Raw genomic sequence first — 16,581 nt, forward strand, 5'->3', positions numbered from 1 at the left:
GCCTCTTGGTACAGTTATTCAAGTGTTGGTTTCAACTTCTTTCCAGTTCTAGTAGAAATAACAGATGGCATGGTTCTTTTTCACTCCATGTAGTAAAGCTTATTAGAAACAGCACAATTGATGTTCGTCATTACCCAAAGAGGTAATAAGGAAAGATATTCAGTGACTGGCCCAAGGGTACAAGGAAACACTAAATTTGCCTAAGTTTGCTTTGGGCTATCAAGAATTGACTATCGTATTTTGTTTTGATCTGAGTCTTTTCTCAGTGCTATATTTTATTTCCCAGTAAGAATTCTTAGACAATATAATGGATGAAATATAAATTTTAAAAAATTAAACAATTATTTAGAAACAACATAGATTTAGGACCCTAAGAACTATAGTATACGTAAGATAGAAACTTAAATAAAATTGAAAATGTGGCATGAAGAGATTCAATAATAAACCTTTAAAAGCACTTTTTAAAGGTATTGAACCCATAATTAATCGAACCGAGTTAATTGCAGCTATGCTTTATTTGCTGTGGACCTATTTAAAGAGTACACTAAAAATCATTTATGTTGGCCAGGCACAGTGTTTCACACCTGTAATCCTTACAATTAGGGAGGGGCCAAGGCAGGAGGATCCTTGAGCGCAGGAGTTTGAGACCAGCCTGAGCAACATAGGGAGACCCTGCCTCTACAGAAATAAGAATATTAGCTGAGTGTGGTGACACACGCCTGTTGTCCCAGCTACTCAGGGAGCTGAGGTGGGAGGATCACTTGAGCCCAAGAGCTTGAGGTTGCAGTGAGCTATGATCATGCCACCACACTCCAGCCTGGGTGACAGAACCAGAAGAAAAAAACCCAGAACCTTTATGTTCATGAGAATTTCTTAACTGAGCTGGATTTTTTTTGGTCATTAAATAAATTTTATATTCATATACCTGTATTTTTAATGTACTGTAGTTGCTAGGCTGGAATTAACCATGTTATTTATATATTTTTCATAGATCTGCCTCATTTGTTAAAAGTATTATCTCAAAATGGATAGAAAATTATTATTTTGAGTATTTTAACTTAAGAATTCTGAAACAGAATAGTACATCTAAATTAGTTGGATACAAATGAATGTAACTAGGAGATATTTATATTCTTGTCCAGTTTTGATGATGCCATTACATTTGTTGCTGTGTCTTTTCTTTTTATTATTGAGAATGGCATTAATAGTGAAAACTCATGATTATTTCAGAGGTAGTATAGTTATTTTTATTGTTCATAAATTCTTTTGTGTGTGTGTGAGAATGTTGGCATCAGACAAAGCTGTTAATAAAGTAATTTAGACCTTTCTTGGCCATTAATAACAAAATATTAAAAGTTTATGTATTTTAAGTTCTTTTGGATTATTTAAACTACAAGGATTAGAAGAAGGGTTCTATCATGTTGCATGATTGGCAAAATATCTGCAAGCAAAGTGCATGGAGACAAATATAATAAGGAAGTGAAAGTGGAATAATAAAGAAAATTATGAAACACATATTGTGGCACTCTTCCAAGAAGTCCTGATCTCATTTGGCCACCTCGTCAGTGGATATCATTGGTCGTGAGGGAGATCTATCCTTAACACTAGACAAATATTTTTTTAATTTCAAAACTTCAAAATATAAAGCCTTGTTACTGATTTTGTACCCTAAGCTTTATATTTAGAGGTTATAATATTTATACATCTACTTTAGGAAGAAAGCTAATAATTTTAAAATTTATAATAGTAATAACCATCATTACCAACTCTGCAGCTAGTATTCATTGTATACTTACTCTGTACCTCTGTTCTAAGTGCTTTATTTTTGTTGTTTAATTTGTACTAAGAATCTTATGAAAGTAAGTAGTAGTATAATTCTAAATTGATAAGTCTCATAGCTTAGTGAAAGGCAGGGCTGGGATTTGAACCCAAGCAGTATTTCTTCACAGCTCATGCTGATAATCCCTTGCTTCACTGTCTCCAGATGTAATTAATATCAAGATAAATGATTTAGATTTTACTTTTCGAATTTTTTAATTAATGGAGTTCCTTATCCTTCACAATTTCAACTTCAAATATATTGCCTCCTCAAGTTTCTGCCCAATATCTCCTAGTATTATGTATGTTAATTTCTTTCTAAAGGAAGAAGACTTTCATTTTATAAATTATATAATATTTACCATAGACTCTAACTATGACAACAGAGCCATGCATGTAGTAGATGCAAGAAGTTTCTGATTTGAAGTCTCTTAGAAAAGAACCAGAAGAGGTTCTTCTGAATAGTATATCTCTTATACATCTCTTTCTGTACCTTTTATCTACATTGCTAGATGCAGAGATACTATAATCATGGTCCAATATAGCTAATACTTTAGCATTTAAAATTCCTATATACATTTTATATAGATTTAAATTTCTATATTTAAAATTCCTATGTACATTTAGGTACTTCTGACATTATAGTAATTCATAATACATTTCCTTACCAGGAGATTACTTACTCTGTATCCTCAACTGTTAAACCACAGATAGACAAAAAAGAGACTTATAAGTATTTGTGGGGGTGGGGGAATCAGAAAGTTTATGCATTAAATTCATGTCCCTTAAGGTGAGCTCTTTACCATTATTAAGATTTTATTCAGATCTGTGGTGGTATGTGAAATTCTAATGAATTTTACCTGGCTTTCCATTCTGTAACAGATAATAAATCGGTAAGTCCATTTCCATGATTTAGAAATCCAAAATCCTCCGGAAACCAAAAGTTTTCTTAACCCTTATAGTGGTAAAACATGATCTGAGTGGATATAAGGGTATTGGTGGTCTTTACCCCCTTCTTAGTGTGAATATCCATTTTGCCACAGAAATATTAACATATTTATTTTGGGGTATTGCCTTAGACTTCACTAGGATGTGAGAGAAATATATGTATATATATATAGATATCGTATTACCTTTCTGAAATCCAAAATAATTCTGAATTTTGAAATATATTTGGCCCTAAGATTTTTAGATAAGGAATCGCAGACCTGTATAATCAGGTACATTGACTACATACAGTACCATTGAGGACTAAGATATGGAAGTAAGGTTTGTTTGGTAACTTAAATATAGCAATGTGAGACCTTTCAGTATGGAGCAGTGCCTCTCTCAAATAATATGGATCTCTTTTAAAGAAAAAAAAATCTCATTTTGAGAATCTCCAACTTTAGTTCTTAGAGCAGTTTTCTTTAAAAATGTCTCTCACTTTTCTCTTTGAAAATGGCAAAATACATTTTTTATTATTGAAATGAAAGCACAAAATGAAAATTTGCAACACTTGTGACCTGTAGAATGTATCCATTAATCATTTACCTCCAGGGATATGTACTTTACCTACTTCCGATTGGGATTCGTTGTCATAATGAGCAACTCTTGCTAGAAGTATGTCAGACTTCTCAAGTGTGCTGAGGCAGAAAGGAAAACATAAGAAATTCTGTGCTAAAATAAAGGATAATGTACTTTAGTGACACTGTCATCAGAAATTAATGTAAATATCTGTTTCCAGCAGCATGGTGAACCACGTACCTGGATCAAGGTACCAAGTACCTTCAGCTTTCTGCTGAAAACAACCTAAAATGCTGGATAAAATAAAATCTTAAATGCATCAGTGCTCTGGCGCAAAGGGGAGAGTACTTAGGGCAAGCTGAGTTCTGAACCTGGCTATTGCCTTGAGGATATTTGCCATACAGGTGAGCTTCTCTGTTCTTGGCTTTGTGGGGCTCAGGGATCAGGAAGCAAAGCCTAGACCCAATCAGGGTGGAGCATTTAGCAGGAAATAGTCTTCCTCATTAATTTGGAGCCCCATTGTACTGCACTTTTGTAAGAGTAATATAGAAATTCTTTCCCTTTATGCCCCCAGGGTTTCTACAGGTAAATTTTTTTCTCGAATATTGCTGTAAATCGAAAAAATGTCACTGAAAATGCGCTACCACAAACCAGTTCTCACACTAGTTGCAGCATGAATTCACACTAAACCTTAAGAATTTAAAATGATCCTGGGCTGTTACTACTCCCAAGGGCCTGATAAAACCTAACGTGTAATCATCATTATCAAAGAATTCCCATTGGTAAAGTTCTAATGAAAATAAGTGGCTTATAATAAAAACTGCAGACCATCCAAGGAAAAAGGCACAATATAAGAGAATCATTTGAGTCAGATCTGCAAATAGTTCACATTTTGGAATTATCAGATGGAAAATAGAAAATAAATACATTTAATATGTTCAGTAAGAGGCTTAAAAATAAAAAGAGCAAACATGTTGAAACAGAAACAGAAGTTCTGGAAATGAAAATAGTAATTGAAATTAAAATTCAGTGAATAGGTATAAAAGCAAATATACTGAAAAGTTAGCATAATGAAAGGTAAATCTTAGGAAATTTAGAGCGCAATATAGACAAGAAATTGGAAAATACAAAAGAGGTTAATAAAGGGAACATTTTTAAGAGAAAAGACATTGCCTCCAAAGGATTATCAGGTTTCGATAACAGTAATGGAAATAGTAATGGACTATGAAATGATATGTGAGACAAAATAACAGTGTAGAATTCTATAGCAAAAACATCTTTCAAGATCATGGACAAAATAAAGACATGTTCATACAAACAAAATGTGAAAGTTCACTGACTATTTTTTAAGCAGAAGTGAATGATCATAGGTAGAAAATCTGAGATTTAAGAAGAAACGATGAAAGAGAGTGACAATTATATGGGTGAATAAAAATGGACTGCATAAATAGTAATAGCATCTTATGAAGTTAAGAAAAAGCTATATTGGGTGGGCGCGGTGGCTCACGCCTATAATCCCAGCACTTTGGGAGGCCGAGGCGGGTGGATCACGAGGTCAGGAGATCGAGACCATCCTGGCAAATACGGTGAAACCCCGTCTCTACTAAAAATACAAAAAAATTAGCTGGGCATCGTGGCAGGTGCCCTGCGGTCCCAGCTCCTCAGGAGGCTGAGACAGGAGAATGGCATGAACCCGGTGGGGGGCAGAGCTTGCAGTGAGCGAACATCGTGCCACTGTGCTCCAGCCTGGGCAACAGAGCGAGACTCCGTCTCGAAAAAGAAAAAGCTATATTATATTATAAACAAGGAGAAGGTGATTGGCGCTAGCATGTAAAGATCTTTTTATTGTTGCTGGGCACAGTGGCTCACACCTCTGATCCCAGCACTTTGGGAGGCCGAGGTGGGCAGATCACTTGAGGTCAGGAGTTCGAGACCAGCCTGGCCAACATGGTGAAATCCAGTCTCTACCAAAAATATTTTTGGAAAAAAGCCGGATGTGGGGGTGCACGCCTGTAGTATCAGCTACTCAGGAGGCCGAGGCAGGAGAATTGCTTGAACTCGGGAGGCGGAGGTTGCTTTGAGCTGAGATTGTGCCACTGCACTCCAGCCTGGGTGACAGAGCAAGACTCTGTTTCAAAAAAAGAAAAAAAAAAAAAATATATATATATATATATGTATATATATATTTATTGTTATTGTTTAGGAGCAGACTAAAGATAACTGGAATTTTAGAAGTATATATCAAAAATTATAAGGTAACATTTCAATGATAGAAATATGTATATAACTTCCACACTAATAGAGGATTAAAAGAAATGGAATGAGAAAAAAGAATCATACCAAAGAAGGCAAGAAAAGAAAGATAAAAATTAACATGGAAAGAGTGGGATACCAAAAAGGATGGTAGAAGTAAATCCAAATACATGCATGCCTTTAAAAACAATATTCATTTATATGGGATATAGAATAGAGACTACAAGAAAACAAAAATGTTGAAAGTAAAATGATGGAAAAACATACACCTGGCAATTTTTTTTTTTTATGTTTTTAAATTTTAGTGTGTACATAGTAGGTGTGTATGTTTATGGGGTACATGAGATGTTTTGATACAGGTATGCGATGTGAAATAAGCACCTCCTGGGAAATGGGGTATCCATCCTTTCAAGCATTTATCCTTTGAGTTACAGATAATCTAATTACATTCTTTAAGTTATTTAAAAATATACAAATAAGTTATTATTGATTATAGTCACCCTATTGTGCTATCAAATAGTAGGTCTTATTCTTTTTTTTTTTTGTACTCATTAACCACCCCCACCTCCCTCCCACTAATCCCCCACTACCTTTCCCAGCCTCTGGTAGCTGTCCTTCTACTCTTATGTTCATGATTTCAATTCATTTGATTTTTAGATCCTACAAATAAGTGAGAACATGTGATGTTTGTCTTTCTGTGCCTGGCTTATTTCACTTAACATAATGATCTCTAGTTCCATCCATGTTGTTGCAAATGATTGGGTCTCTCTCTTTTTTTTATGAGACTGAGTCGTCTCCCTTTGTTGCCTAGGCTGGTGTGCAGTGGTGTGATCTCAACTCGCTGTAACCTCACTTCCCAGGTTCAAGTGATTCTCCTGCGTCATCTTCCCAAGTAGCTGGGACCACAGGCACACACCACCATGCCCCACTAATTTTTGTGGTTTTTTTTTTTTTTTTTGGTACAGATGGGGTTTCACCATGTTGGCCAGGCTGATTTTGAACTGCTGACCTCAAATGACCCGCCCACCTCTGCCTCCCAAAGTGCTGGGATTATAGGCGTGAGCCACCACCCCTGGCCTGATCTCATTCTTTTTCATGGCTGAAGAGTACTCCATTGTGTATACGTACCACATCCATTCCTTTCATTGATGGACACTTAGGTTGCTGCCTGGCTAATATTAATGGGAAGAAAGCTAGTACATCATTTCAAATAGACTTAAAGACAAAAAGAATTGATACATAATGGGAAATGGCTAATTTGGTAGGAGTATATATGTTTTAAAGTTACATGCAATTAATAACCATAGCCACAAAATGAAGCAAAAAGTTAACAGACGTACAAGGAAAAAATTGAAAAATTTTACCAGTATAGCAGGAGATTGTAATATATCTGCCTAAGTATTTGATGTAGAAAGCAGATCCCAAAAAAAGATTAGTAGGAATATAGAAAATTTAAACAGTGTGGTTAACAAGCTTCATCCAATGGACTTACATTTCATCCACACACCATAGAAATATCAAGTGAATCATTATGAAAATTAATCATGTACTGGGCCATGAAACAAGTTTCAACAAATTTTAGAGATTGATACCTTATACACTATTGTAATACCAACTCAGTTAGGTTAGAAATAGGTAACCAAAAAAAACCTTTTTTAATCACATGGAAATTAAAAAAATTTTTTTTCTCAGTATCTCATGGATGAGAGAAGAGATGTTGGAAGTTAGCCTGTTCTTTAGTAGGAGATGTTAAATCATACCTCAGGTTTGCTTGCAGCAGACAAAAATTGAGAAATGGCCCAGATAAAAGGCCTTGCATTCTTAACAGATGAGAGTGTACAGGGACGCTAAGGACTGATGGTGGATTGGTTCTTCTAACAGGAAGAATGAATTTTTTTTTTTTTTTTTTTTTTGAGACGGAATCTCAGAATCTTGCTCTGTTGCGGGGGCTGGAGTGCAGCAGCTCGATATCGGCTCACTGCAAGCTCCGCCTCCTGGGTTCACGCCATTCTCCTTCCTCAGCCTCCCAAGCATCTGGGACCACAGGCGCCCGCCACCACGCCTGGCTAATTTTTTGTATTTTTAGTAGAGAGAGGCTAGCCAGGATGGTGTCGATCTCCTGACCTCGTGATCCGCCCGCCTTGGCCTCCCAGAGTGCTGGGCTTACAGGCGTGAGCCACCACGCTCGGCCTGAAGTTTTTAATAAATGGTGCTAGAACAATTTTATGTTTATATGTGAAAGATGAAATTGGATAAAAAATACGTGTATACATTTTTGGTGAGTTGAGGAGGCAAAAACTATAAAACAAACTGCAGACCATAAAGAAAAGGGTTAATAAATTCCACCATATGAAAGTAAAGAAGTTTCTTATTAAAAGACAACTAATAAAGAAATTGAAAAGACAGCTCATCTACTGGGGAGAGATATTTGTATCACATATAAGTATTAGTATCCACACATTACAAATCATTAAGAAAACTCATAGAAAAATAGGCACAAGGCTTCAATAGATGCTTTATGGAAGAGGAAACCCAAATGGTATATAGATAGGTATATATTCATAGCTGTATGTTCGTATATATCTATATATTCATATTCTATATATCCATATACAGATATAAATGAATGAAAAGGTATTCCACCCTGTTACTAATCTGGGAAATGCAAATTAAAACTACAAGGAGATAGAGTTTCATAGTTGATATGGTCTGGCTTTGAGTCCCCACCCAGATCTCATCTTTAATTGTAATCCGAATTGTAAGCCCCACGTGTTGAGGAGAGACCTTATGGTAGGTGATTAGATCATGGGGGTGGTCCCTTCAAGCTGTTCTTGTGATAGTGAGTTCTCACGAGGTCTGGTGGTTTTACAAGGGGCTTTTCTCCAGTTTGCTCAGCACTTCTCTTTCCTGCCACCATTTGAAGAAGAATGTTTTTGCTTCCCCTTCTGCCATGATTGTAAGTTTCCTGAGGCCTCTCCAGCCGTGCAGAACTGTGAGCCAATTAAACCTCTTTCCATTATAAATTACTCAGTCTCTGATATGTCCCTCTAGCAGCTTAAGAACGGACTAATACAGTAGTCATCAGATTGGCAAAAAACAATTTTGGCAAGTACATGAAGCATTTGGTATATACATTCCTGGTTAGTGGTAACTGATTCAGCATATTTTTGGTAAGCAGTTGGTCATCAATTAAAGTTGAAGACTATTCTGTGACCAAATAATTCTGCTTCTTGACATACGTTCAACTTTTAGATGTATACTCGAGAAATTTTTGGCACTTGTATTCCAGGTGATATGAACAAAGACTTCTATAACAATAGTACTTGTGGTAGTCCCAAACATAAACAATTAAATGTTCCTTAAGAGTATAAGAAATTACTGAATATTCATAAAATGGAATACTAGTCTCCCTAAAAATGAATTACTGCTGCAATAATGTTAATGAATTTGATGAGAGAAAAAACAAGTCTCGGAATGTCTTCCATGTAATTTTATTTTACATGATGTTTAAATGTGGAAGGCTAGATAACGTTTAAGGGTTCTAACATCTGGAAAAATATAAAGAAAAAACCTTTTGTTAACTCAGTCTTTAATATAATCAGTTAAAAGTGTAGAAAAATAAGTCAAAATTCTGTTTGGTTAAACCAACGTTTTGTGTTTAGTAGGTTTCTTAGTTATTTTGGGCAAAAAAGGCTATCACAGTGACACATCTAATTCTCTGTAATGCAGCATATTGTGTTTTAGGTAATGCTGAAAATTCTGTGGCTTTGTTTCCCTTTTCTTATGTAGTCTCTGAAGCGTTTCTCTCTTACCGATGTTAATACCGACCTAAGCAAAAATGCTCTTCTATGACCTTTTGGGAAACGCTCAGAGAATTCCAATATGTAATTTTATTTTTCTTATCCTAGAGTAGGGTATCACTGTAACATTGAACATAATACGCAGATGTGCAGATCTCTGTTAGACACCTTCGGAGATGCATGAGCTGCACAACGGTGGAAAAAAAAATAGTACATTTAAATCCCAAGCCTTCTTCTCAAGATACCGCCATGGGAGGCACACAATCAAGCTCTAGATGGGTTCCAGAGTGATTGTACTGGGTTGGTTTGAACTCTCCACTTTTATTTTTATTTATTTTTCATATTTTATTTGTTTGTTTATGTCTCCATAGAGACTATCAAAAATTGCCAGTGCTGACTATATTGCAAGTAATTGCAGTGGGGTATTGGGAAAAGTTTCCAGTTAGCAATAATTGTGCTCAGATAAACCTCATTGGCTGTAATACTGCCACTGCACAAAGCTTTAACTCTCCACTTTTAAAAATCTCCTTGTGAATAATTCTTTTTCTTTTTTAGAATATAGAAGATGGGAGCCTTAACACAAATTTGTACTTTGCTAAAGTGTATAGTCCATTTATCTACTTTTTTGGATAGCAGTGTCTTGGCTTTAGAAATTTTTTTATTAGTGGTTGTATTAGTTACTTGGATTAAGCTAGTTATACTCCTAAAAATTAGAATATATTTTTTAAATCCCACATCGTATTATTTTGGCTTTTTTTAAAGTAATATTTGTTATGTACCACAATTTTATATGGTTTGTTGAAATACTGTTCTTAAAGGAGTAATAAAATGTTATGTTACAAGCCCAGGTTTCCTTCTATTTATGCATTTGGCTTTATGAAGCAAATTGACCATGCATATTATTAATGCTCTGCTAGTGAATGGTTTCAGTTCATTTTAAGATGCAGTTTCTCATAAGACTATAATTTTTAAAATAAATAAAATTGAAAGTTTTCTTGATTTTATTGTGAAATATACAGATCTTTTTGTAGTAATAATGCATATTTATATATTCCTGAAAACACTAAAATTGTGCTCAGCTGATGGGCCAGCTCACTCAAAAGTGAAAAATATGCAGCTTTGTATCCAGAATACTAACAAAAAAATCTTAATGAGAATACTAGAATATGTTAAAACATATATGAAATTTGTCACAAATAAGTAATATGGTCAGTTTAGGATTTTTAAAAGAAGATGAACACGGTGCGAGGAAGGGTTGAAGCTACAGGATTATGAAGGCCAGGGTAAAATGCATAAAGATTTGGAAAGAAGAGCTCATTAAACACTTGCAAGAAAGAGCATGTGGCCAAACTGTGCCAAGAAGAAGAACATGGGTTGAATGAGAATTGTGTACCATACTGTCTTTTCAGCATCTTGCTGCTTTCCACTGTGTTAGCCTATTTTGGGTTCAGCTGTTGTTATTTGGTAGTACAAAAACATAGGCTGAGAAGAATCATCTACAAACCAATGTGACTTACATTGTACTAAAATCATTCCTTTATTTACCAATGGGCTAATTCGTGTTATGTAAGATTTGTAACAGAACAGGCTGTACTAAGAATACAAGAGGTGGCTTCTGTTTTTGACTTGAGCTCTCTGATAAGTCCATGACCTTTTTAAGATTTGATTTTTGTGTATGAAATGGAAATACTACAACTAAAAATAATGTAGCACAGCCTTTTCTCCCTTGAGCTTATTGTTTTAATTTTAAACTATAATAAGCACATTAAAGAAAAACTGGAAAACAGAACAACAAAGACAAAGATTACTGTTAGTAATATAAACCACTGTTTTCTTTTTTGTATGTATTTTTTACTTTTTCACCTGTTTTTAATTTATTCACATTCTTCAAGTCAGTCATTTTTAATGGCAACTAAATATTAGATTGAATAGATGGGCTTTAGTTTACCATTTCTCTGTTATAGAAAATGTAAGTTGTTTATAGTTTTCCATTATCTTTAATAATTTTTGGATGAATATCTCTGTGTCCCTCCACACATCGTGGGCTGCAAAGGGAGTATCTTTTTCCCTACATAAGATTATTTCACAAAAGTGACACATTTGGAATTGGTTCAAAGAATGAAATTTTTAATAATTCTTAATACACATTTCCAGTTAGCTTTCCAAAATGGCCCTAGGTCCTTGCCCAAAATTGTTTATATTTTTTAAAATAAGTTTTTAATATAATTTTTAAATTTATGTATTTGTTTGCTGTTTGTATTTAATATGTGAGAAAAGATCATTTGGCTATTTATCCATTGTGGTGGACTTAGTATTCTAAGTGGGTAGTGCTCTGTCTACAGTCGTAGCACCCTGAACATGTCTGATCTCATCTAAATGGATAGTGCTCTAAAGTGCTATATAAGGATAGTTTAGAAACAGCTTTTTTTCCTCCTTGCAAACACAATGACAGTTCAAACCTTACTAAGATGATGTCAGTACTTGGTTTTTAATAATGTCAGTACTTGGTTTTTTAAACTTTGCTTGGATTAACACTCTGTAACTCTTTGGCATATTTGTTGCCATACTATTTCTTTACATCTTAAAGTAATGAAATTTTATTATAAACTTGTAATTCAGAGGAATAACATACTTGCAACCATTTAAATTACTTATGAGAAGAAAATTTAGTCAATAGTTATCAAGAAACTGATTTTTTGAGTATGTTACGTTAACAAAACGCACTATTTCTGTTTTAAGCAGTATTGCTAAAAATGTAAGTTACTTGAGCGATTGAGAGTGACTGTAATGGCCAGAAATTTGAATATTGAACTTAGCCTTGTTTATAATTTTGGCTCTGCTTTTTATTAGCTTTAGTACCTTAGGGAAATGGCTTACTTCATTTCCATTTCCTTATTCTTAACAATGAATTTCAGTTTTTTTTATTGTTACCACTTAGGATGTTTCCTACCATTAAGCATTCATTTCTAAAATAAATTAACTCTTAAAGGCAGTTAGTGCAGCATTTTATAGAATAGACATACAATTTGTATTATGAGTTCATTTCCGTCTGAAATAATTATGATTTGAGTGTCTACTCATACTCAACATTTTGATAAGATTCATTAGGAATACAAGAGTAAAAGACTTTTATCCCAGCTGGGCATGGTGGGTCATGCCTGTAATCCCAAAACTTTGGGAAGCTGAGGAGGGAGGATTGCTTGAGGCCAATTGTTTGAGACCAGCCTGGGCAACCATAGCAAGACTTTGTTTCTATAAAAAATTTAAAAATTAGCTGGGCATGGTGGTGTGCACCTGTAGTCCTAGCTACTTGGGAGGCTGGCGCAGGAGGATCGCTTGAACCTAGGAGGTGGAGGTTACAGTGAGCCATGATACCGCCACTATACTACAATCTGGGTGACAGAGTGAGACCCTGTCTCTTAAAAAAAAAAAAAAAAGACTTACTCCCCATGGAATTCACAGTTGGAAAGGAAGGACACATATTGAACTAAGGAGTAGTTCAGAGTAAGTAGAGATGATGCATTTTAAAGCCTATGACATAGAATCTGTAATGTAGTAGAATCTCAGCAAATGTTAGCCACTGCTGTTTGGTACTTTCTAATTTCTAGATGTAATGACAGATGAATGGAGATTTAAGTGACAAGGCAAAAGTGACACATTAGAAATTAATCACTCCCTTCTTTAATTGAACACTGGGTACACCAAAGAGTGGGTTTTTTTGTTTGTTTTTTAAGGAAGGAAGACACTATTCAACCAATTCTCATTCATCATGTTTTTAAGTCCCTATGAATAGAGAGACTTTGGTGATAAAATGAATAATTTGATCACTTATATAGTACAGGATATCAGTTCTGAAATACATTGTGTGCTCATATATGTGAATGCTTATGTATGTGGTTTTCATAAGAGATTGAAACAGAAACCAAATCTGTTATCGTTTGATCTTTTCCTTTTTACAGTGTCGTGATGTTTCAAGTTATGGGTGCACAGGAGAGAGATAAGAACTGGATATGGAAAGAATGCTGTTAAGATTTAAAATGAATAGGATTTGAGTCATTGGTGCTCATAGGTGTTGTGTACATACTGTTGCCAGCACATATTGTGGTTAGAATTTTGTTTCTGGAGTCAGTCTGCCTGGTTTTAAATTCTGACAGTTCCACTTATGCTTAACCTCTCTGATTAATTTTCCTCATCAATAAAGTTGAATTAATAGTAGTGCCTACCTTATAGGATTTAATTGACAGTTAATTGAGATATCATATGTAAATTGTTTAGCAGAATGCCTGGGCGCTAAAGTATTATCTTAGGCTGTTGCTAATGGAGTGCTCTGAGGCTAACTACTTCTGGTGGTAGCTCCCAGAATTCAGATAAACTGTTCTACATCTAAAATTAACCAGTTTTCTCTTTTACATAACTGACATAAAAAATAGAAATAAAATAAAATTAGCCGGTTTTCAGAATTCTTGAAGTAACCTGCCATCTATGTTCTAAGCAAAATAAAACTCTGGAGGTACCCCCTCCCCCCAATTATTTCAGTTACACAAGCATAAGTGGGTTGAATAGTATAATAGTTGGTTTTTCACTGAGTTTAGAAATGAGTTATCTTTGTGAGCCATTGAAAATTAATTAAATAGCACATTAGCCTATTGCTTTCTTCTCTGGTCTGTTATTCTCTCATGATAAAGTTTTTGAATAGAACGGTGTTTAAAATGCAAAACAAAAATCATTTGAGAAAATAGAAATGAAAAAAGAATAGTAACAGCTATTTTTCGCTCTCCTTGAAAGTACAGGGACAGTTCAGACCTTACTAAGAGAATGTCAGCCTTGAAATGTCAGTACTTGAGATGATATAGAATGCAGAGTTTAAAAGTACTGGAATTTTAAAAAGAAATGATAAACTTACAGTGAATTTAATTTAGCTAATAATAAATTTAGTGAATAAGAAATGTTATCTTGTTAGACTTACAGAAGTATAGAATAGAATGGTTGGTAACCAGATATGGGTGGTGGGGGTAGGAGGAGGGTGTAGGGAAAGGGGAAATGTTAGTCAAAGATTACAAAGTTATGGTTACACAAGAGGAGTAAGTTCTAGTGACCTATTGCATAGCATGGTGACTATAGTTAATAATAATGTATATTTCAAAATTCCTAAAAGAACATTTAAAATATTCTCACCACAAAGAGAAATAAGTATGTGAGGTGATGGATATATTAATTAGCCTGAGCTAATCATTTCACAATATATACATGTATCATAATATCACATTGTACCCCATATGTATAATTATTATTTGTCAATGAAAAATAAATAATGAAATAAAAATGTTATCTCTTTTTAGTATGATATGCTGTAAAAATAGTATACATAGTTACTTTTTATAGTAAATAGTTGAGATTTGAGGAAAGGGTTTATTTTAAAATATTGCTTAAATAATATTTCAAATGTATTATTTTCAGGATTCAACTATTTGTAAAATCATAGATTTTTAAGATACATATGAAGTCTTATAATTCAAAGAAATAGCCTGTCCGTTTTAAGTAATAATAGCTACTTCCTATTAGGCGATTAGTGTGGGCTAGGTGCTTAAGTACTAAGTATTTAAAATGCATTATTTAATTGTGTTACTATCACCCATACACCTGGTCCTATAAAGCTGCACTTTATTTACAGCCATTTCAACTAATATAAGTTATTTTCCTTGTTTTATAACCAGTAGTATCTTCATTATACAAATGTGATGCTTAAATATTATGTGGGATAATTGATAGCAAAATTTCTCTGATTTGGGGATATTTACATATGTATTTTCTTTTTCCCAGAGTTTAAGATTCTAAAGTATTACATTGATAATTGTTTCCTTTGTTGCAGAACTATAAGAGTAAATGGGTCCAGTAATTGGAATGACTCCAGATAAGAGAGCTGAAACCCCAGGAGCTGAAAAGATTGCAGGATTAAGCCAGATTTACAAAATGGGAAGCTTGCCTGAAGCTGTTGATGCTGCCAGGCCAAAGGCCACTCTAGTGGACAGTGAGTCAGCAGATGATGAGCTCACAAACTTGAACTGGCTTCATGAAAGTACTAATCTTCTAACAAACTTCAGCCTCGGAAGTGAGGGTCTTCCAATTGTTAGTCCATTGTATGACATAGAGGGAGATGATGTGCCATCCTTTGGACCAGCTTGCTACCAGAACACAGAAAAAAAATCAGCAACTTCAAAGCCCCCATACTCCTTTAGTCTTCTCATTTATATGGCTATTGAGCACTCTCCAAATAAATGTTTGCCTGTCAAAGAAATTTATAGCTGGATTCTGGACCATTTTCCATATTTTGCTACTGCACCAACAGGCTGGAAGAATTCTGTTCGACATAATCTGTCCCTGAATAAATGTTTTCAGAAAGTGGAAAGAAGCCATGGCAAGGTCAGTGTTTATGAATTATATTTGGGAAGTGGGGGAACTAATTAACATGGAGCCCTTAAAATATCTGCAAACCGGGGAGACAAAAAGTAGTCAAGTCAAATCACTTCAGCTGAACTGAATTATATTAGTTCATCATTTATTTTTGCTTGAGATGTTTTAAAATTTCTTAAATATTGATATAAATTTAGCAGAATTATGTTTTGTCTACTATAGGTACCTAGATTAGTCTTTTTATCATTTTAGCTATTTGTTTCTAGTTTCTGTAGTGTTCCTATAACTATCAGTATTTGATTCTTTATTCAATATGATAATCTCTGCCTTATAATCAAAGTATAGACCATTTAAATTAATGAAATTGATATGGTTGGGTTTAAATCTATCACCTTGCTATTCATTTGATTTTCTTTTCCACTTTTCCTGCCTTTTTTGGGTTGAGGTATTCTTCATTTTGGGTTTTGGTTTTTTGGTGGGTTTCTTTGTTGTTTTTTTGGGGTTTTTTTTGAGACAGTCTCGATCTGTCGCCCAGCCTGAAGTGCAGTGGCGCGATCTCCGCTCACTACAATCTCCACCTCCTGGGTTCCAGCGATTCTTAGGCCTCAGCATCCAGAATAGCTGGGACTACAGTTGTGTGCCACCATGAGCAGCTAATTATTGTATTTTTAGTAGAGATGGGGTTTTGCATGTTGCCCAGACTGGTTTTGGAACTCCTGACCTCAAGCACCACCCACCTTGACCTCCCAAAGTGTTGGGATTACAAGTTTGAGCCACTGTGCCCGGCCAAGGT

General features: G+C 34.7%; 1 protein-coding gene and 1 non-coding gene across 9 annotated transcripts in view; one reads left to right on the forward strand and one right to left on the reverse strand.

Annotated features, from left to right (window-relative positions):
• Positions 1-16,581, forward strand: part of FOXN2 (forkhead box N2) — a 65,201-nt gene that overhangs the window by 16,120 nt on the left and 32,500 nt on the right. For 6 of the 8 annotated variants that reach the window (XM_009184163.4, XM_003908637.5, XM_009184159.3 and 3 more), the window contains one exon: positions 15,247-15,797. In XM_009184163.4, the coding sequence (XP_009182427.2) occupies positions 15,261-15,797 (537 nt within the window). In that variant the 5' untranslated portion in view covers positions 15,247-15,260. Of the gene's footprint in view, positions 1-3,544; positions 3,729-15,246; positions 15,798-16,581 lie in introns of all 8 variants that reach the window. The other 2 variants (XM_031655141.1, XM_031655142.1) reach the window with 2 other exon arrangements.
• Positions 9,740-9,879, reverse strand: LOC116270473. The gene has a single exon (XR_004178500.1). It is a non-coding gene; the product is annotated as a U4 spliceosomal RNA (small nuclear RNA).

The sequence above is a fragment of the Papio anubis genome, chromosome 14, assembly GCF_008728515.1.
Source record: "Papio anubis isolate 15944 chromosome 14, Panubis1.0, whole genome shotgun sequence".
Lineage (NCBI taxonomy): Eukaryota > Metazoa > Chordata > Mammalia > Primates > Cercopithecidae > Papio > Papio anubis.